This window comes from Nesoenas mayeri, assembly GCF_963082525.1.
Source record: "Nesoenas mayeri genome assembly, chromosome: 4".
In the NCBI taxonomy this organism is placed as follows: domain Eukaryota; kingdom Metazoa; phylum Chordata; class Aves; order Columbiformes; family Columbidae; genus Nesoenas; species Nesoenas mayeri.
In genome coordinates this window covers 57,984,253-58,007,438 of record NC_137540.1, presented here as the reverse complement: position 1 = coordinate 58,007,438, position 23,186 = coordinate 57,984,253, and the positions used below count along the sequence as shown (strand labels likewise).

General features: G+C 39.2%; 1 protein-coding gene across 2 annotated transcripts in view; it reads left to right on the top strand.

Moving 5' to 3' along the window:
* Positions 1-2,168: 2,168 nt before the first annotated feature.
* The window catches only part of TBC1D19 (TBC1 domain family member 19), a gene marked incomplete at both ends in the record, with an annotated part of 49,051 nt that continues 28,033 nt past the window's right edge, over positions 2,169-23,186 (top strand). The window contains 5 exons of one of the 2 annotated variants that reach the window (XM_080344396.1): positions 2,169-2,267; positions 11,733-11,805; positions 12,578-12,623; positions 14,393-14,468; positions 22,439-22,513. In XM_080344396.1, coding sequence (XP_080200522.1) covers positions 2,169-2,267; positions 11,733-11,805; positions 12,578-12,623; positions 14,393-14,468; positions 22,439-22,513 — 369 coding nt within the window. The remainder of the gene's footprint in view (positions 2,268-11,732; positions 11,806-12,577; positions 12,624-14,392; positions 14,469-22,438; positions 22,514-23,186) is intronic. The other variant, XM_080344397.1, reaches the window with a different exon arrangement.

The window sequence follows — 23,186 nt, the reverse complement described above, 5'->3', positions numbered from 1 at the left end:
CCAAGCAAGGGGGGAGGGCTTCCCCTCACACTTGCAACTGCATTGTAAACCCCTGGACGTACAGACGAGCTGTGGAGCTTAGTCACATGCCCTGGTTTTGTGTGTGTGCTTATCTTATTATGCTTGTTCAGTTGGGAATGTTGGCAAATATTTCATTAACCCCCAACACACAGAAATATAAAACATGCTTACTGTTTCCCCTAACTTCACATTCACAGACACAGAACTTGGTACAAATCAGAACAGATATTCAAGGCATTGGTAGACAACTGGGCATTTGATCTCTCCGTTGTCTCCATGAATTGAGAACCAAGCGCTTCTCAGTGTTTTGGTTTGCATAAGCAACTCTTTCAGGTTTCTCTACAGTTGGTTAAAGAACTTTTTCCTTTGATCTTCCATTCGTCTTCAAACTTTTCATCCAGAGATGCTCACAGGTAAGTCAAAAGAGACTGCAGACAGATGAGTTCAGGTGCATTTTATACCTAGTTTATACCCAGTTGTATATCTAGTTGTTTTTTCTATCAAGTTGACTAATGGTATCTGTCTTCACTTCCTTACATTTGTATCACTCAGCAGTGAAAAAGTTGCAACTTGATGTTTCAGAATCTTGAAACATTCCTTGTTATAAAGGGGTATGGCCATCCTCAGAGCTGAAAATGAGTATTAAGGCTTAGCTTTGGAAGTCAGTGATCAGATTTGCCATGTTATCTCCTCAAACTCTCTTAGTTTATTTATTAATTATTCTGGGATTTTCAAAATTAGTATTTTGGCTTAGTAAATTAGTTTATCAAGTGAGAATTTGATTACGTGCTCCCATTACTGATGCACATAGCAATAGATTTTTCCCGAAGGACTAAGTGGATTAAAGTTCCTTGCATTTACACCACCTAACAAGATGCACATAGTACCACACAACTGCTTGGCTTAAATGAGGGCTGTGTCAGCTCCTGGTACTGAGCCTCAGCATGGTGAGCAGACAGGGTAAGAGTCAAGAGTGCAATAAAACTTCACCTGAGAACAGGCCAACTAGTGTCCCTCAGGAAGCACACAGAAAGGAACCTTGGGGCTGAATTTGCTGTTCACACCATCTGGATGTCACACATCAGGCCTTAAAAAGCAGATTTTTAAACTGTGTCTCAAGCTGTAATGATATTAATCCTGCTACCTCACACTAGTGGCAAAGCCACTTAAATTGCAGTTAAAGATGTTTTTAAGGTAAACTTTCTGACTGCATTGAAGTGGGTTTGAAGCCCTTTCACTGTCAGCTCCAGCTGAGAAGCAATTCAAGAAGCAGCTGCCTTGAGCTGCCAAGGGCAGCAGCTCAGCTGAGGTGCAATAGCTGACTGTAAGAGAAAGCTTAGTTCTTCCCAAGGCAAAGCCAGACAGGTGAATTAAGCCGCGGGTAATGATGGTGTAAGGTATTATTTAACTTGTTATTGAGACAGATCTGGAATGCTCATGGCCAGTTACTGTCCACCTGGTCCTGCAGGTGGTGAGCAACAGAAATGCCTTTGTGGGCTCCTGTCACGAAGCCTCTCAGCCAAGTGAGCAGCTGGGCACGCAGGTACAGCTGAGGCAGTCACAGGCTGGGGACAAGGACACTTCTGTATGCAGAAGCGCAGGGCAGAGCAGCGCCCCAGGCATGTTTGGATGTCCCAACACCAACATGGCCAGGTACTGGCATTCTGTGCAGCCAAAGCCCAAGACCCACTCGTAGGCTTTCCTTACACTTATTTCTGGCTTCCTTTCTAGTAATGATACATTATAAATGTTTATGTGGGACACAGAAGCAGCGCGTGAGGCTTTCACCAGAGCTTTAGGAGGCCCTTATCTGGCCCATGGCGGGCGCAGGAAGGCCGCCGGGTGCCCGGGGCGAAACGGCGATTGGAGACACCACCGAGGCGTCTCCCCGGCTCCGGGCACAGCCCGCCTGGGCCGAGCTCCGAGGATCTACGCCACACCGGGCGGCGGAGGACGTGCTGCCGCGCTCCGGTCCCCACAGGCGCTGGGGAACGTTTCTGTGAGGCGGCGCTTTCCAGCCGGACGCCGCGGCGGAGGAGCAGCCCGGCCGCCGCCGTTGCCCGGTAACGCCGCTGAGCGGGGCGGGGTGCGGCGCGGCGGTGAGCGCGGCCCGGTGCGGCAGCCCGCCCGCGAGCGAGGGCGCCGCGATGCTGGACCCGGACAGCGGGCTCTCCCTCACCATAGCGCGGATCGTGCAGCGGCTGAAGGGCTCCAGCCTCCACTCGCAGCTGGAGCGACAGGCCCGGGTGAGCCCCGCCCTGGCGCTGTGCCCGCAGGCCCGCCTCCCTCCCCTCCTCCCCGCCGCTTTGTTCCCGGCCGCCGCCCCCGGCCCGGGCCGTGCTGCTCCGGCGGCCCGGGGCTTCGTTCCCCTCGTTCCCCTCGTTCCCCCCGGGTGGTCCTCCATCCTCGGCCGGGCCGGGGGGCGGTCTGCTTGGTTTCTAGAGCTATATTTGTAGTTTCTCCCCCTGGGACTGGAGGATTTCTCAGTGAATATTAAGATGATCCTCTTGCAGTCCCACTGCTTGCAATAGTTCCTGAAATTAATTGCTTTGTCTTTTAATCTCTGCCTTGGAAAGATGTAAATATTACTTTCCCCCTCCAGAGTACCCCTGAGAAAATGAGGATTTGGTGAAAAGAAGTGAAAATAAATCAAAAACACAAATGAAAATACATTTAATGAAAATACATCTTTGTAGCTGGGAGGACAGTTGCTTTTTTATATTTAGTAACTTATCTGCATTTGAAACCAGATTTTCACACTTCAGCTGAACTTCATTTAGAATGTTTCAGATTAAGGTTTTATCAACTTTTATGTAATAACATAGCAGTGGTGCTATTACAATTATTGTGTGTTAGTGAAATATTTAAATAGTTTGGATTCGGTTTTATAAAATCTTGTGGGTTTTTTTGTTTTGTTTTGTTTTGGTTTTGTTGTTTTGGTTTGGTTTGTTTTTTTCCCAAACAGTGCTTAAAATTGTACAGTTTTGTTTTGTTTTGGGGTTTTTATTATTTTTTTTTAATTATTTTTTTTTTAGAATGTCCATTATTTGCCTTTGTTAGGTTTCAAATGAAACATAATTTTCTTGTTTGGATATCTCTAAAGTTTTCTATAGCAAGTGACTTTACTGTGTGTTTTTTTTCCCCCCTTTCTTTTTAAACATATGCTGGTTTGGTTTCTAAATGGTATTTTAAATATATATCTGTTTTGCTTCTTTTGACTGGTTGTTCTCTAAATATGTGAGTAGGCAACTGTGCATGGCAGCGGGGCTGGAACTAGATGATCTTTAAGGTCCCATCCAACCCAAACCATTCTGTGATTCTGTGATTTGGAGGGGGCTGGAATTATAAAAGAACACAGCATCGGGTTCCGCTAAGTGTTGAGGAATTCAGCGTCCCAAGTAGATGGCCTGACGTGAAGTGTGGAGAGTCAAATGCAGGACGTTGTCCTCAGTAAAGGAAGTGATGGGATTTCAGAACAGGACTCTTTAACAACTACTGATTGTAATAAAACACGTATGTGCTCACCTCTGCTTTCATGCTTTTGTCACCGTCACCTCTGAGGCCTGATTTTGCAGTCACTTGACCCTTGCATGTTTGTTTTGAAACACAAGAGAGCTTGGTGTTGTCAGGAGTTGACAGTGTATTTAAATGCTGCTGGCGGGCGGCTGTTTCATACAGGCATTTTGTAGAGGTGGACGCTCTGAGGACCTTAGCAGTGGCCTTCCGTGGTGGCATCTGATGTCTAAAGGGGTGGTTAAATGTCTAAATCCCTCCTTGATGCTGTAGCATATCAATTTAGTCAATGCAAACAGAAACCCTATTTAATCTAAAAGCACAGAATCAACCTATAAAATTAATAAAACAGTGTCATGACCACAGCCAGATCTGTTGTGATAGCTTTGCAGAACACTGCCGTTTTACAAATTTCTCAAAGAACTTAATGTATATATAGATCAGGAGATTATTCTTGTCATATGAAGTGCTAAGAGGAAAAAAATAACAGGGCAACAATATTCGAGTTGATTCTCAGAGTAGGTGTTTGAAGAGTTTGTAATAGAGATGAAATCAGAGCTCTGGTCAGGGTAGTGATCTGAAAGACTGGAAAGTCTATATAATGAACTAGAGGATTCCTTAATCTAAGGAGTCATCTTTTGGAGCTTGCAGTTTAAATTAACAGGGCCAACTGTACACCCTGTTTGTCGGGCATCTATATATTCTTCTTGATCTTTAATTTTTTAATTGACCTTGCATGCATTTCTTTTCCTTCATTACAGTATAGACTTGTTTTATTTATAATGCTTGTATAGGTATATTATTGCTACACTATGCAGTTGCAGAGCTGCTATCAGCAAGTTGCTTATCCTTCCTCCATCCCTTAACAGCTGTACAGAATTCTGAAGGTTTCAGAATTTTGCTACTCTCTGTATTAAGTTGTTGCTTGATTTCCCTCTCATCTGAAGCTGCATTATCAAATACAAAACCTTTGTTACTGGTATGCATCACACCTGAACTCCAGTTTATCAATAGGATGTGGTGAGTTTTCTGTCTGCTGGTTAACAGTCAGCTTCTGAACAAGGCTTAGTCTGCGCTGGTTGCAGTGTTGGTCTATGTGTGGTCCCTTTTTAGGCAATTTTAAGCTATTTTTGGGGACACATACTGTGGTTTTAGAATTCTCTTGAGGCAGTGCATCGGAATAAAACTTTCTTGTTTTGGATATTTAAACTACAGTTATTCTTTACCTTTTTAAATATTGCTCTTTATCTGACAGTGTAGAAAATTACACTACTGATACTCATACCTCAAAAATATTTGCCATCTCTGAAAACATGAGAGTCAAAATGGATTTAAGGTCCATTATAATATTGCCTGAAATTTTTGAGAAGTCATGTAGTCTCACAAACAGTATTTTAAATATTAACAAAAACTCTGTTCTGTAAATTCATCTCTTCTTTTAACACCTGGGGAGGAAAGCTCAAAATGAACAGTTTCTTTCACAAGTAAGTAGAACTTTTGGGAAAACACAATATCCTGACATTATTTGCGAGAGGTGATAGAGTAGCCCTGTGATTATGCTCTGATCACACCAGTCCTGCACTTGCCTGTCACTGAGGGCCTCAGCTTGTGTCAAGGGCTCTGAGGCACAGTCTCTACAATAAGTTTGGCATGGGCACCAAATGATTTGCTGTCACAGCTTTAGCTCTGTGCTTGCCAAGATAATTGCATTTTTGTCCCAAGGACTGAGGTAGAGTCATATACTTGTGTCCAGGTTTTGATTGCGGGGTGACAATAAACCCATGGCAGATGTGGTGTTAACCCCTTCTCCCCTCACCTTTCCCCTTCAGCCCCTCCCTCTCCCCCCTTCCCACTAAGGAGAGGTGATCGGGAGGGAAAGAAGGACGGAGAGAAGAGAGTTGGAAAAATTAAAAATGTTTTACTAATGCTATTGATAAGAATAGAGAAAATAATGCAAAATATATAAAACCAATCTTGAAAGTCTCAGCAACTGCAGAGCCGGCACCCAAAGTCCTGGATTGGGCTCTGCAGCCAACCGGATCTGGATTCAGTCTCTCACTAGGACTCAGTTCACAGGGACGACTAGCAAGGTCCTCTCCTAATGTTGGCCATAAGGAAAAGGGATGAGATCCTTGTGATCTTCCACTTTTATATGAAGTATTCACGTGAATGGGATGTTATACTCCGAGAAGTGCATCCATGCTTATCAATAACTTCTCATTCCATTGCTAGGTTTACCAAAACATGTATCTGGTTTTCCAGGAAAATGCAGCTAATATGAAGGCTTTAGCTGACAGGCCAATTCACTAAAAGAGAAACTTGTTTTTAACATAACCAGGACAACTTGTTAGTGATGATTTGGAAAATAAATTTTAGGTTGATTTTGTAGGTTGAGTTTTGATACATTGATAGTGTGTTTGCAGTTAATACAAAGAGATTAGTGCAGGAGGGAGTGTAAATTTGCCTGTCATTTGCTCTGAAATTTCTTCTGAGTGTATTTTGTAGTGTGACTGAAAAGCAAGAATAACAAAGAGCCAAAATATTAGACAGGAGTATCAGAAGAGGAATCTGATCTCAGTTTCTCAGGCGCAGCATTCTCTGTGTGACTTTGTAACCAAATTTATTTGCTTCTGTCTTAATTTTTCTCTTCTCTTTCTGAAATGTGAATGTTTCTTAAGGTGAAAGTTAGAAGTGGTTAGAAAAACTGAGACATGACATCTTCAGTCACAAAATGTGGTTTGAAAATAAATATATTTGTGAAATCTTGCTAAAATTTTGTTTTAGGGAAAATCTTTGTCAGTAAAGTAATAAAAAAAACGAAACACTTCAGAGACATGAAAAAAGTGCTATCTTTTAACACATTTTCATTTGCAGACAATTCAGAAACTTTGTTTTTCATCTTGTTTGAAGGGAGTCAGGCTTTATTAATCAATTAAGATTAATCAATCTTAATTTTTGTTCTCTGCAAACCCCTAATAGAAATCCGTCTGACTTATGAGTTGCCTCGAACCTCTAGTGGCTGGGGGCAAATAACAAGTAAAGTTAAAAAAACCCAGACAAACAATCAAACCTAAAGAAAAATACCCCACTAAACTAGCTAACCAACAAACAAAGAAACAAACAACAGCCTCAGTAGTTTTAAATTGAACAAGAAACACTCACAATCCAAAGAATCCCTCTGGGCATTTTCTGTGTAGACATTCTCAGTTCTGTTTCTTGTAGGTGGGTCCATAGTGGAACAGCTTGTAGAAAAACAGGATAATGGCTGTCAAACTAGTCTAAAAGTGGTAACTTGTCTGTAAGAATCAGCCCTGACACCCCATCCCTCCCCACTCTGACAATTAAGTTTGGGAGTGAGAAAAGATTTTAGGAGATACCTGAAGGTATAAACAAGGTGTGGAGAGACCTGCCAGGGGATGTCATGGTCAGAATGATTGCCCAGAGGAGAGGGCTCTGCCGTCACTCTTTGAGCAGACCTGTGACTAGTACCACAAAAGTTTAAAGAAAATATTAATGAAAGTGAGAGGTAACGGTCTTCACAAACCTTCAAATGGGGTAAGGAAGAAGAGGAGTTTGTTTTGGGAGCACCGGGAGCAGTGCAGCTGGGGTATTGCCCGACTGTGCGAACACCGTAGAATCATTTATGTGGAGTGAATGGTTTGCAAGATATCCGAGGATATTATTTTCATGACATTTTTCTCCAACAGTTAAAAAAAAAGAAATTGATACTGATTCTTACATAAGTAAAAGATCAAATTGAGGAGGAGAATGTTTCTGTGAAATGTAGCATTTATTTAATAAAACTTAGCAAATAAACGTAGGCACAAGAGTCATCATAGATAATTAATGATTCGTTTTCGTGCACTGTATTTAACAAAGGGCTTACTATTCCCTCCTGCTAGAGCTTGTACTTTGGTTCACCGGTAACATTTGCAGTACAGTGAATTTTAAATGTAATGCAGTTGTGTATATGTTGAAGAGATTACGGAGTTCAGAAACAACACAAGCTTGATTTACACATTTTTTTTTAGTCATGTAGATGATATGTTTTACTTTTTGTGTGTATTTTAGTTGCAGCACTGATTTTTATTCAAATAAAATGTAGAAAATTTATTAAAACATCAAACCTGTATTATTAAAAATGTATCCTGTGTATCTTGTAGGAGAACATAACATTTGAAACTGTTTATTCCTGTATCAGGCTAACTCAAACTCTCTGTTTTGACCGCGAGGTTATTTTTACTTGTGTAAGAAAGTTCACAGTACTTTTTCCCTTCGTGTAATTACTGTCGAAATGTAGAAGGGCTGGAAAATTGTCAATGTAGTCAGGGTTTTACACTTAACTGAAAAGTGCTTAGTTATGCTCAGAATGATTTCTCTTTCTGTTATAGAAATGTATAAAGCTAAACCAAACTCACTCCATTGTATCTGCATGATTTTAAGTGTTTAGAGAGTGTTTATGTTGAAATTGTTGTGATCATATTTGAAGAGGTTTTTAAACAAGTCGCCTTGATCCTGATAAAATATAGTTATGCAGGATGAAGTATGTGAGAAAATGTGAACATTTATTAGCTTTCATTTAAATTACTTCTGCTAAAGTTGGGCTGTATTTGGGGTAATGTACTTTATTGCAATTTGGGAAACAATAGCAATAAAAGCAGAAAACATTGTGCACTTGTGCAAAATCATAACGAACAGTAATAATGCTTTGAGAGTGTACATACTTATCTAAACCAAAAAGGCTTTGAAGAGAAATCATGGTGGATAGCCTGTAAAAATATTTGGACTGTGTAAAGTTATTTGCAGAACTGTTTGCAGCAGGATAAAAAATATGTGCTCACCTGATGCAGTTCCACATTTCAGCACAGTTGGATCACTTCTCTGCAATGTTTATTCTTGCTGAGAAAAGAAATAATTCAACACAGGAGTTACGCTGGAACACTTTGTTCTCTCAAGCCTCCTTTTTGTAGTATGCTGCTGGTCCTCTAGCTGTTTCCTGTACTTCTTTGAGTGTGGTGCCTTAATGGCTGATTTGTCCTCTTGCACGATCAGTGCTGTTCCAGTCATCATGACTGAATGCCATTTCCAAATTTAGATGTTAATTTGCAAATAGATTTCTCGCTGTGTTCAGTTGCTCTACAAATCAATTTACTACGCCTGCTAACTTTTTCCACCTAGCACTGCACTATCCTGTTGCTTGCTTTGAGCCAGATCAGCATTGAATGTCTGGATTTTCTTCCATTGTGGCATCCAAGTCCAGAAAGTGTGATACATTTAGAGTATTGCTTATGGTAGTGACTGCCTGTATCTCAGCAGGATACCTTTGCCAGAAGAAGATGTACATGAAGGATTGCTAGTGGTACCTGAGACAGCTTTTGGAAGGTTTGGCAAAATTTTAAAAGGTCCCAAGCTATCTTTTATCTTCTGTACAGCTGAAGAACAAGAGGGTGCTAAGAAATCACGTAATAATAGCTTGTTTTATGAAGGAATGTCTAACCGCCAGTTGCTTCTTGATTTGGAAGAAGGTGACCAAGACTGTAGATGAACATGGGCACCCAATCCCTGAGCCCTGGTGCTCTGTTCACAAGAACATGCACAATGCCAGTTATATGGGAAAAGAAACTGGTAGACATTAACTTTTATTTAAAATAATTTATTACTGCTTGCTAAAATACGCTACTTTCATCCCTGTCTCCTTCCAGGACTCTGTGTTGGCCTGTGTTGGTGGAGACTGATGCACTAACATAGTCCTTGGAGAAAGTTCTCCCCAGAGCGCTCTCCTGCTTCCTTTTTGACTTCTGCCCTGCTGCATACAAACGATTCGCTGTTTTTTCATTCTGTAGCAGGGGAACAGGCTCTGTTGGGAACAGCAGTTTACAAGAAAGTCCTCTGTTGTATCTTTTGGCCTGGCAGGGAAAATGGGATTCATCTGTGTGGACTGAATGCCTTTATTGCCTCAAATGCAATATGCAGTATCAATTTCCAGAATTTCCAGGAAACCACAAAAAAAAAAAAAAGGGTCATTAATATGAGTGTCAGACCTTCCTCAGTGAGCCAAGAGCTCACAAATTTTACAGATGTGTGAACAGTAGAGAATTAAAATACTGTTCTCCTGATCACACTTTTGTCACTTTTTGCACTGTCTAAAATGTCAAGACAATGAGCCAACTTTTTAGTAGATTGTAAAGCTGCTTTGTTGTTGTTGTTGTTGTTGTTATTAATCAGCTGTCAATGAGCTGTATTCGTGAGGGAGTTTTTGCATATCTAAAAAGGATTTTGAAACATGTACAGGGCTGCACAGGTAAACACCCTGAGGACACTGAGATTAAAATTGGCCATATTTAACCCAGGAGACAAAGTTAATATCTACAAAACTGTGCACAAACACTTCCAAGGAACAGTCAGGCACAATCTGCCCAATTTGATGCATATCGCTTTATTTGAAATTCATACAGGAAAGGTACAAATTCACTGCCTTACAGCAGAAAAAAATTAAACTCAGCCTGACATACATCAGTCCAAAATGGACATAGGACTTTCCATCAAAGTTGGTTTAGAAGGAATCCTTCATAAAATACTCCTTGATGCTATTGCTTAAAAGCATATTTTGTGAGCTGCCCAAGAACTCCCATAAGAATCTTTCTTTGGACCCCTGCCTTTAGTGGTGAACCTTTGCCAGCGGTTACCATTGTGCTAAACAGAATACATGTTTGTCATTTGACACGAGAGTTATGCAACTCACCACACCTTATGGTTTGTGCTTATGATCCTTTTTTTCTTTTTCCCTGGAAAGCATGCTTAAGATATCTTTGCTATTGCAGTCCATAAACCAAATATAAAAGCTGTCCTGACCTGTAATGGCAAGGTGACTTAAAATAAGAGCAGAAATGCTGATGCTGTCAGTCTCTGCATTGTTGGCCGTTCCTCCTTTCAACTAAGGCAAATGGAAAGGTTTCCTTAAAGTTCTGCCTTGTGAATTTATCTAGACCAACTTTTCCAGCAAGCTGTACAGCACAGCAAATACCCTTTTCTGTATATAAATTGTAAGGTAAATGGTAGAATTGTGGAATTCGTTAGTTGTGTGTGATGGACCTAAAGCATACCGTGCTGTCAGCAGTGCTGTTAGGACTGGCAAACTGCACAAGCTGATGAACATTTACATTTAATCGCAACATAAGTTACTGCAATGGAATCAGCAGCTGATATGCCTCCAGCATATTGCTAAGTAGCTTTTGGTAAGAGATATCTCATATTTCTAGGCAAATGATGTGGCCATATGCTTCTAACATATGCCTTGAGCTGTCATGGCAGTGGAGTAAGTTGCACACAGCTCTCCCAGTGTTACTTTCAAGCTAGTAGTCGGGGCTGCTATTGTTTTCTAATCCTCTAGCTTTATCCTCTGGTGTTAATTGGGTATCGTCACACTTCATGTTTAGAAAAATATGTATTAGAAGTCACTTCACAGACACTCCTGAGTTTCTGATGGCTGTGCTTTGAGACCTTTGTGGTCTATTTGTTTTCTCCTCTTGGTCTAGCTATAAAAGAAGAAATGCTGTAGCTGCTGCTCCTGCTGTTGCTGAAAAGTCTGCAGCACCATCTGCATGGTGGTGTCATGGTATGGTTGTGACGCTGGTTGGTGCCTAATTGTCTGTGTTGAGTGCATTTCATTACAAGAGGCTGAATGTACCTGGTTCTCCCAGCTGCAGTGGGGAATGTTAGGTCCAAAGTTTTTATTTGCAGTTTGAATATGGCATTTCTGATCTGAAAGAGCTGAAGTTATGGAATATTTTCAGTTTGATTCTTTTGATGTAGAATACAGTGAGTGGCTTTGAGTTACTTCCTTGTGTAGCTTATGACCAATCCTTTAATGTCTGGAGTCTAGCATTATGCTAAGTACATGAGGTACTTGCTCAGGATATTAAGCATACACGTCACTGCATACTCCATCTCCCTTCTCTCTCCTTCCCCACATACAGCTTTTAGCACTGATGTAAAAACAAGGACATCGAGTAGGTAAAAAGTGGGCTGATTTTTTTGGCTGCATTTGCCATTGTTGAATTAGTAGGAAGCAGTTTGCTTTGTATATAACCTTGAGCATCTATGTTTCTTTTTTCATAACTTAAAATATGCAACCTACTTTCTTTTTAGTGCTTGCTTGGTGCTTATTTATTTATTCAATTATTAATTTCTCATATTAGGTTAGTCTACACAAACCAGAAATTAAACTGGAATCACTGAAAGAAGATATTAAGGATTTTCTGAGGACATCAGGTTTGTAATACTTCATTGATACCTTTGTGAATAATATAGATCTACGTAAGAACATATGTGGCACACATGATGAAAATAGTAGTTTCTGCTGCTTGGCGTCTTGTCCCTGGCAGTAGACAAAAGCAGACATTCAGTGATTCTAGATTGCTAAAGGAGATACAGAAAATTAAAAGGGAAAAAGTTCTTGGATTCCAGCAGCATTTTGAAAAACATACTGTGCAAATAAGTGATTTTATCATTTTATTAGATATTGGTAATTTTTTGAAAGTTCTGAATGATACAGAAATTCAGTCACTTCTGAAAATGGAAATTAATGTTCACAGAGGTGCTTTTGAAAATTTTACCCTTAGTTAAATTTCCACTTTCCATTGGAAGATGTAGGCTATGCAACTATAATGTGAAGATTTGATTATAAGTGATATAAAATTTATAATAATCAGGAAAACTGTGTCTAATAGTATTTGTAGTTGTTTTAGTAATATGATAGCTTTAAAAAATAGCATATAATATCTAATCAAAACTATGTTGTAATTAGTTGAGCAGTAGATGGAAATAAAGGATGTTGAACCTTTAAACAGGTCTCAACTTGCAATTTTTCTTGCAGTTTTTCCTATATTAATTAGATTAAAGTTTCTTCATCTCTTCCTGTTTGTCTGCTAGGTAGACATGAATTGAGACAGGACAGAAAACTAGTGACTGCAAAGCAAACTCTGATTCATGTTCCATTAGTATTAATTCCTAAAGTAGTCTTCTGGATATTTTATTTTAACAGGTTGGGAAAAGAAGCTTCAGAATGCTGTTTATAGTGAACTCAATGTGTGAGTTTATTTAGTATTTTTATTTAATAATTCTGCTTACAGGATTTGTATTCTGATTCATTTGTATATGTAGGTGTATGATGTGTTACTATTCTCCAAGATCTGTCATACCAAGGGTACCTGCTTTGTTTCTGTTTTTAGAGTGCCATTATTTCTTTTCATCCTCATGAAATACTGGACTCAACTACATTTTCAAGAATGGATGAAACAAATATCACCAAGTTTTTTAGTTACATCAGTAATTTCTTTGTTGTTTTACTTCCAAAGGACCAACAGTCATAATATAATTCTTGTGTAGCTGAGTTAGTTGTTGCAAATGAATTTCAGATGTTTATGACAGTATCACACATATTTTTTTAATTAATTGTTAAAAAGAATCTTTAAGGTTTTGGATCTCTAGATCTAGCAGATTAGTGCTCATCATGCTTGGGATATGGTTATAAAAACACTGAAATTTGTGAAATTCCCATTTTATAATTGTTCTGTGAACTTTGGATTAGACTTCTGGGAATCATAAACTGCTGTTACATTCTGACAAGGTGGAAAGGTGAGCTTTGTAACAGATGTAACCATAAATGCAACTATATAATAAGAAATGTGTATGCGTATCTATTTCTGCTAATTTAAACAAGCTTGTTAGCAGTTTTGAAGAATGTGTCTTAGTAGTATTTCAGCAAAATACTTCTAAAGGTATCTGTTAGTAAGGATTCATGTTCATTCTACCTTTCAAGGGAAAAGTATTTACCTGTCTCTTAGACTAATGCTTATACTTTCTTTGACTTCACAGAAATAAGCTGCAAAATAATGAAATTAGCCCTGGAAAATTGAGATTAAGTAAGAATACCATGATTTCATGACCATTGTGGAAAAGCCAGGAAATGGCATTGCTGAAATCTGTTAGTGTTGATTCCATTTTACACATGGGCATAGAATTGTCCAGAACAAATTAGCAGCAAATAAAAGAATGATCTTGTCAGTTAAAAATGGGAAGAAATTTGGGGAGGGTTTTGCAAAATTGCATGATACGAACTGACTGAATACATTTAAACCAAAGACAATTCAGGATAACGAGAGAAGCTTTGTGTAAATTTGGTTTCCTGAAAGAAATTCAAGACAGTTAAGATTAAATGGAATAAAGAGTTTGACAATAATTCATTGGAAATTGTCTGCACTACTGGCAGACAAATTAGTGTTTTGGTTTGGTTTTGTTTTTTAATTTTTGTTCCAGCTTTTGTATTTTGGCCTAATGCAGTTTATGAATGGATATTCAACTTTGCTGAGGTCAATACCACAAAGTTTTAGTTGCTTTGTACATGTACATGTTCACTATTGGTTTTTGAAAGGAAATCTTCCAAAAATATAGTCTTTAAAAATATATATAATATCCTGGATAGTAAAAGTTCCAGGGAGTCATAAAGATGATATGATGTGAAGAGGAGGATACACTTTTAAAATACCTGATTTGTTCATAGAATTATTTGATTTTATTTTACAAATATGTGAAATTATTATAGAGTATTACTTTTAGTAGAAGAAGAACTCATGTTGAAATGTTACTAATACTTACATACCTTTGTATTGTTTATGTCCATAGGAAAGGATGAGGAGGAAATACTTCTAAAAACTATGTTTATTCTTAGTTTTGATCGACATACACAGTGGTTTTACTAGTGCTCTCATAGAAGAAGTTATGTTTAGGTTTACAAAGACAAAATTAATTAAGCATAATAGAAATCTGACCATTTAAAACCTACGATACTTTCTTAAAGGTTTCCTTCGCCCTGTCATCCTGCAGCACCGCCTGAGCATATGAAAGAACCATTAGCTTATATGAGGAAAGCACAGGTTGGTTTTACTGCTAATATGAGATCTTTGACTTGACTGTTTGACATTTACTCTGTATAATGTTATTGTATAATTTCTAGGTATTATACTGTAGGAAAAACACAAATTCCTAATTGCATCGCAGTTGTTAATAATGTTGTATATGTGACATCTTAAATACATGCAAAAAATGCTCAAGTAATTCTCCAATTATGAAAGAAGTAGGATATAGTCAGGCAGGTGAATATTTTAGAATAGAGACAATGGGAAATATGCCAAGGAGGATAATTTCATTTTGTTGGAGAGAAGAAAAAGCGTAGCTATAGGTCATTTCACTTAAGTTACAAAAATGTCGTTTTGAAGAGACACAGGCAGGCAGTTTCACAATGAATGAAAACAGGCTGCAGAGATAGTGAGATCTTCAGGAAGAAGAGATATATTTAGTACTTAGAAATATGAAAGGAAGATGAAAAGTATAGAGCTAAGAACCTTAAGGCATATTGAAGGAGAATAAGAGAAACTGGACTGTAAAAAATTAAATGAGAATTTTTAGAGTCAGGAAAAAAGAGAGTTTTGATTTGTTGGTTTTGTTTTTTCACCAATATGTGCTATTTGAAATAAATAAAAAAGTCCACGTAAAAAGGTGAAAAAAAAATGCTTGAAGAATATGATCTGACCAAAATATCTGAGGTAAGGATAAAATTGTATTGATCTCAGCCGTGCTTAGAAATATATTGCAGTGTTCTTTTACAAGGTATTTGACAAATTGTGTTACTTTTTAAATCATATTGTTGCTTATTCCAGTAAAGCTTTTCTTCCTGTCCTGAGTTTGAATCTTTAGCATTTGAAGACAAAGATTGTATTAAACAATTTTTCTTCTGTGGTGTGAAATATAATGCCACAATTTACTGCCTGAAAATAATCACTCATCAGTTTACTAATGCAAAACCCACAGAGATGTATCTGTGTGTGTGTTTGTCTTAAACCAGTTTCATTGGTTATTATTTTATAGAAGTGTTTACCATACTTAGAGTAAGCAATATTTTTAGCTCTATATGGGAAGGACTGTTTTTCTGATAGTTTAGGAATGAGTAGAAGAAGCCCTGTTTTTGCTAGTTTCACAATTTCATAGCCCTGTTTTGAAGAGTATTAGGCATCCATGTCCTTTGGGGTGGGTTAACCCTGGTAGGCAGCTGAGCCACTTGCTCATGCCCCTGCAGCGGAATGGGGGAGAGAATTGGAAGGGCAAAAGTGAGAAAATTTTTGATAAAACCAAATAAAGACAGTTCAATAGGTAAAGCAAAAGCTACACATGCTAGCAAAGCAAATTAGGAATTAATTCACTACTTCCCATGGGCAGACAGATGTTCAGCCATCTCCAGGAAAGCCGGATCCATCACACATAACGGTTGCTTGGTTTCACTCCGGTGGTTTCCAGAGCAAGGCAACGTTAACCAGCCATCTTCAAGGAGACTGAGAAACTCTGCTGGGTCTGGAGGACCCATGTTGTTTGAGTTAATAATGCTTATTTTTGCTTGATCTTCTTTCCATTACCTCTAAATTGGTCTCCAATGAAAAAAATGATAGGTTCATCTGAAATTTGTGCAGTCAGAAAGATAACTCTGGGTGATCTTTTGTGATACAGTATACCCTTCTGAAGGTCGGGCAGTTCTTAAAACTTGAGTACTGGAGTACATTCACAAAAATGAGAATTCTGATCCGTTACTTCAGGAAATCTTAATCATGATTCAGTGTGTTCTTCTTGAGTAGCATCAACTGGTTGTCTAAAAACACAGAGACCTGAAAAGATAAATTGTTCCCTGGTGGGCTGTACTTCAGACTTTCGAGAATATAGAAGACCATAACTGGTTATTGTTGTTGTTGTTGTTGTTTTGGTTTTGTTTTTGTTTTTTTTTAATCTGTTTGTCCCTTTTTTCATTAGAATCTTTACCTCTATGCTTCTAGTCAAATCTGTGATGGTCTTGCTGAAGTGGAGCTTTACTAAAGCAAATCCTTCCTCCCAGTACTTAAATTTTCCTGTGTTCCTCTTTGCTCATTTTCAGATCTTGCAATTTGAAGAAAGTCCATACATAAAGAACACACCTGATTAAAAACTTACCTTGAAATACATTGTTATATTTGTTATTGATATTCTGGTAGGTTTTTTCACCCAGCCAAGACCAGATTCTCCATATTGTACACGCTGTACAGACACACAATCGAAAAAAGCACTCTGACCTGTAGGTTTATAGTTACAAGCTAAAGCATGCCTCAGTGCAATTTAAAATATGACTAATATTACAGTTGATTTAAATAGGAGTGTGGGTACTAGGAACTTTCTACACAGAGATGTTCCTATCCATACCCTAATTTCTCCCAGAAGAGTTAAATAATCCATAAAGGACAAAAACCAGCTCGATTATTTATTTTCTTTCTTGAAAAAGACTGGTGGACTTTGAAAAACTTGAAATGACAATACAGCATATTCTAATGCTGTGGCTGCTAGTGATCTGCTTAAAACAATAGTCAGTTCAGCTTTCCTAGTTTATAAATCTCTTTGAGAAGATGGACGTGAGTTCTTGAATAGTTGATAAAGAAAAATCATATTTTCTCTGAAAAGTATTCAAGTAAAAAGAAATTTGGTAACATTTTTGTTATTCCTGAAAAAATTTCTGTTTCTTGTTACAGAAGTTGTGGTAGGGGATATTCAGTATCTTTTAGATTGTGTATTGATTTGGCTTCTTGTATCCTAGATTAAGTTATGCCTCATATCAGAGACCAAATGAAAAGTTCATGAGCATCAAAATGAGTGCATTACCAACATTGTTTCTATATTGCTCTTCTTTTTGAAATTTACAGGTTTTGATTTGAGAAAATGTACCAAATGAAATCTGTGTTCAGATACCTTGAATTGTACCCACAGAGTAGGTTTTATTAGGTACCCTCTGAAAGAATCACATTTCCATCTAGTCTTGTAGAAGAAAGAATTTTAGGATTCATTCTTGTGGAAAAAGAGTAACTAATCCTGGCTAGTTTATGCATTTGTGACATATTTCTCTTTAGTTTATTTGTCTACCCTGTTTCATTTAACTGCAGTGAAAGTTTATAAATGGCTTTGCTACAGGATAAGATAAATCTGATTTGTAATAGTCATGTTTGGAATTGTTTGCAAATTGCACTGCTGTGTTCCTTAGTCTAAACTGTTTTACTGAAGATTATCACTGTAACCATAGCAATCATAGAACCTTAGAATCGTAGAATGTCCTGAGTTGGAAGAGACTCACCCACAAGAATCATTGAGTCCAACTCCTATCCCTGCATATGACAACCCCACAGTTCACACCATGTGTCTGAGGGCATTGTACAGTTTCTTCTTGAACACTGTCAGATTTGGGGCCGTGACACCTCCCTGGGGAGCCTGTTCCAGTGCTCCACCACCCTCTGGGTGAAAAACCTGATGTCCAACCTAAACCTCCCCTGGTACATCTTCCTGCCATTCCCTCAGGTTCTGTCACTGGTCACTGAAGAGACGAGTTTGGCACCTGTCCCTCCTTCTCCCCTTGTGAGGAAGCTGTAGACCATGATGAGGTCTCCTCCTAGTCTTCTCTTCTTCAGGCTGAACAAACCAAGTGACTTCAGCTGCTCCTCATACCACTTCCTCTCCAAACCCTTCACCAACTTTATAGCCCTCTTCTGGACACTCTCCAGTAGCTTAATATCTTTTTTATCCTGTGGCACCCAGAGCTGCACACAGTGCTCCAGGTGAGGCCGCACCAGTGCAGAGCAGAGCGGGACAGTCACCTCCCTCACCCAGCTGGCAATGCTGTGCTTGATGCACCCAGGACACAGTTGGTCCTCTTGGCTGCCAGGGCACAATGTTGGCTCATGTTCAACTTGCCATCGACCAGAACCCTCAGATTCCTCTCTGCAGAGCTGCTTTCCAGCATCTCATCCCTCAGTGTGTATGTACAGCCAAGGTGGCCGTGTCCCAGGTGCCAAATCTGGCACTTGCCCTTGTTAAACTTCATGTGGCTGGTGATTGCTCAGTTCTCCAATTTGTCCGGATCCCTCTGCAGGCACTTTCTGCCCTTCAGAATGTCAACAGCTTCTCTCACTTTTGTGTCATCAGCAAACTTACTAAGCAATCCCTCAAGTCCTGAGTCTAACTCATTTATAAAGACATTGAAGAGCACTGGCCCTAAGATGGATCCCTGTGGAACCCTCCCAGAACAATATTCTCCATGATTTTGCCAGGCACAGAAGTGACGCTGACAGGTCTGTAGTTGCCAGGGTCATCCCTGTGGCCCTACTTGTTGGTTGGGACAGTGTTTGTCAGCTTCCAGTCTTACGAGACCTCTCCAGTTTCCCAAAAGTGTTGAAAAATCACAGAGAGTAGTCTTGTTATGATGTCAGCCAGCACTTTAAGCACCCTTGGATGAATCCCATCAGGCCCCATCATCTTGTAGGGATCTAGCTGGAGTAGCAAATTCCATACAAATTCCAGATTGGTTGGGAGTTTATCGCTCTTGCAGCCACAGTTTTCCAGCCCAGGGTTATGGGGGCCCCTAAGTGCATCATCGGTGTTGAATAGCGAGGTGAAGAAAGCAGTAAATGTCTCAGCTTTGTCTATGTTCCTGTTAATAAGGTGACCATGCTCATCAAGTAATGGCCCAAGGTTACTTCTAGTTTCCCTTTTGCCATTAATATAGTTTAAGAAGCCTTTTTTATTGTCCTTCACAATACTGGCCAGCTTCAGTTCTAATTGAGCTTTGGCAGCACAAATTTCCTCCCTACAATGGCAAGCAGCATCTCTGTAGTCCTCCCATGTTGCCTGACATGCTTCCACTGACCATGTAATTTCTTTTTTCACTGTATTTCAAGAAGATCCCTTCTCAACTGGCTGGCTTTTTGCCTCACCTGCTAGATTTTTGGCATTTTGGAATTGCCTATTCTTCTGCTTTTAGTAGGTGGTATTAAAAGATGACCAACACTGTTGGACCCCAATGCCTTCAAAAGCTTTTTCCAAGGGAATCTTACTAAGTACTTCTCTGAGCAGCTTGAAGTCTGCTCTCCTCATATCTAGGGTTAAGGTCTTGCTGGTAGTTTTCCTCCCATTAGCAAAGATCTTGAACCTGACTGCTTCATGGTCTCTGTGGCCAAGGAAGCCACCAGTCACCACTTCTCCCACGAGACCCTCTCTGTTAGTGACAATCAAATCTAGGAAGGTGTCTAGGAAGGCATGTTTTCTGGTCAGTTCCCTTAGCACCTGCACCAAGAATTTATCTTCCAGATGCTTTAGGAATCTGCTGGACCTGTTCGTGCCAGCTGTCTGATACTCCCAGTTGACATCTGGCAAGTTGAAGTCCCCCATAAGGACAAGGGCAGATGATTTGGAGGCTTCGCTTAGTTCCTTAAAGAATAACTCATCAGTGTTGTCATCCTGGCCGGGTGGCCTGTAGTAGACACCCATGATGACATCTGCTTTATTTGTCTGACCCTTAATCCTTACCCAGAGGCTCTCAACTTTGCCATCACCAGCTCTATGCACTCCAGCCCCTCTGCTACATACGGTGCCACCCCCCACCTCTCCTACCCTGCCTGTCCCTTCTGAATAGCCTGTGGCTATCCACCATGACACACCAGTCACAGGATTCATCCTACCAGGTTCCTCTAATGCCAATTATATTATATCCCTGAGATGACCAGGCCAAGGCTTCTAGGTCATCTTGCTTTTTCCTCATGCTGCGCACATAAGTGTAGAAGCACTTCAGTGCTGTTGATTGTGCCCTTCACCTCATGGCACAGTCTGAGAAACCTTGCTGCCAAGCATCTCCTCAATCTTTGGTGTGCCATCCCACTGCTCATCACTGACTGGCCTGGTACTGCTGCCTTCCCCTTTCCAGTCTTAGTTTAGAGCCCTGTCAATCAGCCTTGCTAGCCCCTGAGCAAACACCCTTTTCCCCTTCCGTGAGAGGTGACGTGAGCAACGTGTTTTCTTAGTGTTAAATTTCTTCATGAAATTGGTGGAATCATCTTGGAAAATGTATTATTCCCATCAATTTAATGAATTCACAAACTGTCCTACCAGATTTATTTCAGTTGAGGACACTGCTTTCTGTTTCTGCTCACTGGAGGTGACTCTGCTGTCCCAGGGAGAGGGGAGGGTGTTTGGCTTGGAGAGGCTGTGTAGTCCTCACTTCTGTTTTGACTTGGTTGCTTTTATTTGGACATATTTTACTGGGCAGAGTCTTAAAGGCTGCATTATGGCACAGTCTATGAGTATCTGGAAGTGATCTATTACTTACATGTTGCATCCTCAACCACATAAGTGGGTTAATGTTTTTACTGGCAGTTGTCAGTCATACCAAGAGTACTGGCCTCCATCACTCCTTGGAATAAGCTGGTTATTGGCCTTGCAAAGCTACCATCTGACTCCTCTCTGCTTCTTCTGTAGCTTTTATATCTTGGAGCACATCTCTGCTTTTTTTCTTTTTTTCTTTTGGCCTTCTTTCTCCGCTTCCCCCCCTTAATTTTTATCTTGGTGATTTCACTTTTTGATTTAAACTGCTACTAAGACCTCTGTATTTTCTCTTTATTTCCACTTTCTTGTCCTATATGGCTTAGTAGTGTTCGTGCTTTCTCACTTGTCATTTCTTCTAGCAACAAAACTACACTTAGCAAAATAGGGTACTGGAAATGCTCTGCACAACCCCTCCACAAGAGAATAGCTGTTTTGTGGCATGGTATTGTGTAACTACAGCATTTGAAAGGCATTTGAATATAATAATAAAAATATTATACAGAACATTATTGAAAATACTGCCATTTGGAAAACATTCCTTACGGTCAAAACTCAAATTATTTTACTTATGCAAGAGAAGGTGAAGGGATGACATGATCATGAGAATAAATTTCTGGTGGAAGATAGCTGTTTCACTTGATGGAAAGAGTCATGAGAGGATCTTGTAAATGGAAGCTAAAATGAAACAATTATAGACAAGAGACACGTTTTATTTTTTTAACAGCACATTTGGATATCTGCCTTTCCCTTCATTTGCTTCCTGTCTAATAAGCTTCAGCTTCTTTTGGTTGGAACTTTGAGGAACAAGGGAATAGACAGTCACTAACTGTTGTAGAATTTGTGTCTAGAGCAAATTACAAGTAATAAATAGAACTAAATGACATTAAGAGGAGTCTTCACATTCATTTGATCAAGGCCTGATTCATCATCCACAGAAAACTAAATTAAATATAAACCCCACCAGTGCTGCTGTAATCACAGAAGCATAATCCTAAATCAGTTGACAAGGAAGTCAATACTAGTTGGCATTAACTTCAGAGGAATTATCCACGGATTAGGCACCATATGGTAAGTTTGAAGTCTAATGCAATAGTGGGAAGAATCTGATTGCTCTTTAAGCTGTCCGCTTGCTACTGAGGTATTGTATACTTCTGTTTTTCTCTTCAATTAGAGAACTGTTTCCTGAGCATTATTTTAGAAGAACTATCTTTTTGAGCATAGCAGAATTACAAATTTATAATTTTTTAACTTCTGAAAACTTCTAAGAAACACCTTTTGTGGAGAAAGACTTGTACTCTCTTTAGGTCATGAAGTGGAGAAGGCATTCTCTGGACACAGTTGATTGCCCTGCATATAATAATTTGAAAAATTTGTTAAATGTTGATAAGGAAGCTTGATCATTAGACATATGTCAAAAATAAGTAATGGTGAAATATACACTTTTTGGACATCTGAAATATAAATAACTCATTTTTCTTGTTCTTTATTGTGATGTAAATGGTGCAATCTCTTTGCTTTATTGTTTCCACTTAAGCATGTAAACATTTTCTTAACATTTTTGCAGATGTTTGTCCATGACTCTTGCTATCCTTTCTTATATATGACTTTAAAAAGCTGCTTGTTATTATATGATAAATGCAATTGGAGGAAAAAGAAATTCCATATAATTTATTTTTTGTGTGTGTTTTAGGGAAACTGGGAGAAGCGAATTCTAAAAAGTCTAAACAGCATGTGCACAGAACTCGATATCCCACTAGCACAGAAGGTAATGTGTTATTAACTCTCTGTTGCCAAACATACATTTCTGGACATTAAACCTCATCTTGCACACTTGTAATGTTTATTTTGCACTTGGTTATCAAGAGCTGCAAGGCCACTATCTAAATGATTTTAATACAGAATAATTTTCAGGGATAGTGGAAATGTGTGCGTCAGCTCAACTTGGGAGAAGATGAAGTGTATAGGTAGATCTTCCTCTTTGCTGTTGCAGTAATTATCCTATTGAGGGAGCAGCATGTTGAAAAGCTAATTACTATGTTCATTGCTCTTAATAGAGCATTTTTGTGTGCAGACTCAGCTGTGTAACTTCTAGCTGCTTAGCCTGTGCACTATATAGATACACTTTGTGTGCTGGAGAAAGCCACAGTTGAACTGGTCCTCTAGGAGAGAGAGATGCTGGTACATTGCTGATTCTGTCATTAATTCTCCTCTATTTTGTTTTGTTTGTTTTTTATTAATTTAGAGGCTTTAATTTTAAAGATCACGGAATTGAGCAATAATGTTAGAATGTTTTGGATTTTATCTTTCTCCTGTTATATGTCTATGAAAGGTAGGAGAACCACTGTGGTTCATCATATGAGATAAAGGATGCAGCTGTGTTTGCTATTCGTGACTGTGCCAGGGACAGGAATTTGATGACAAAGTCCAACAGCTCTATG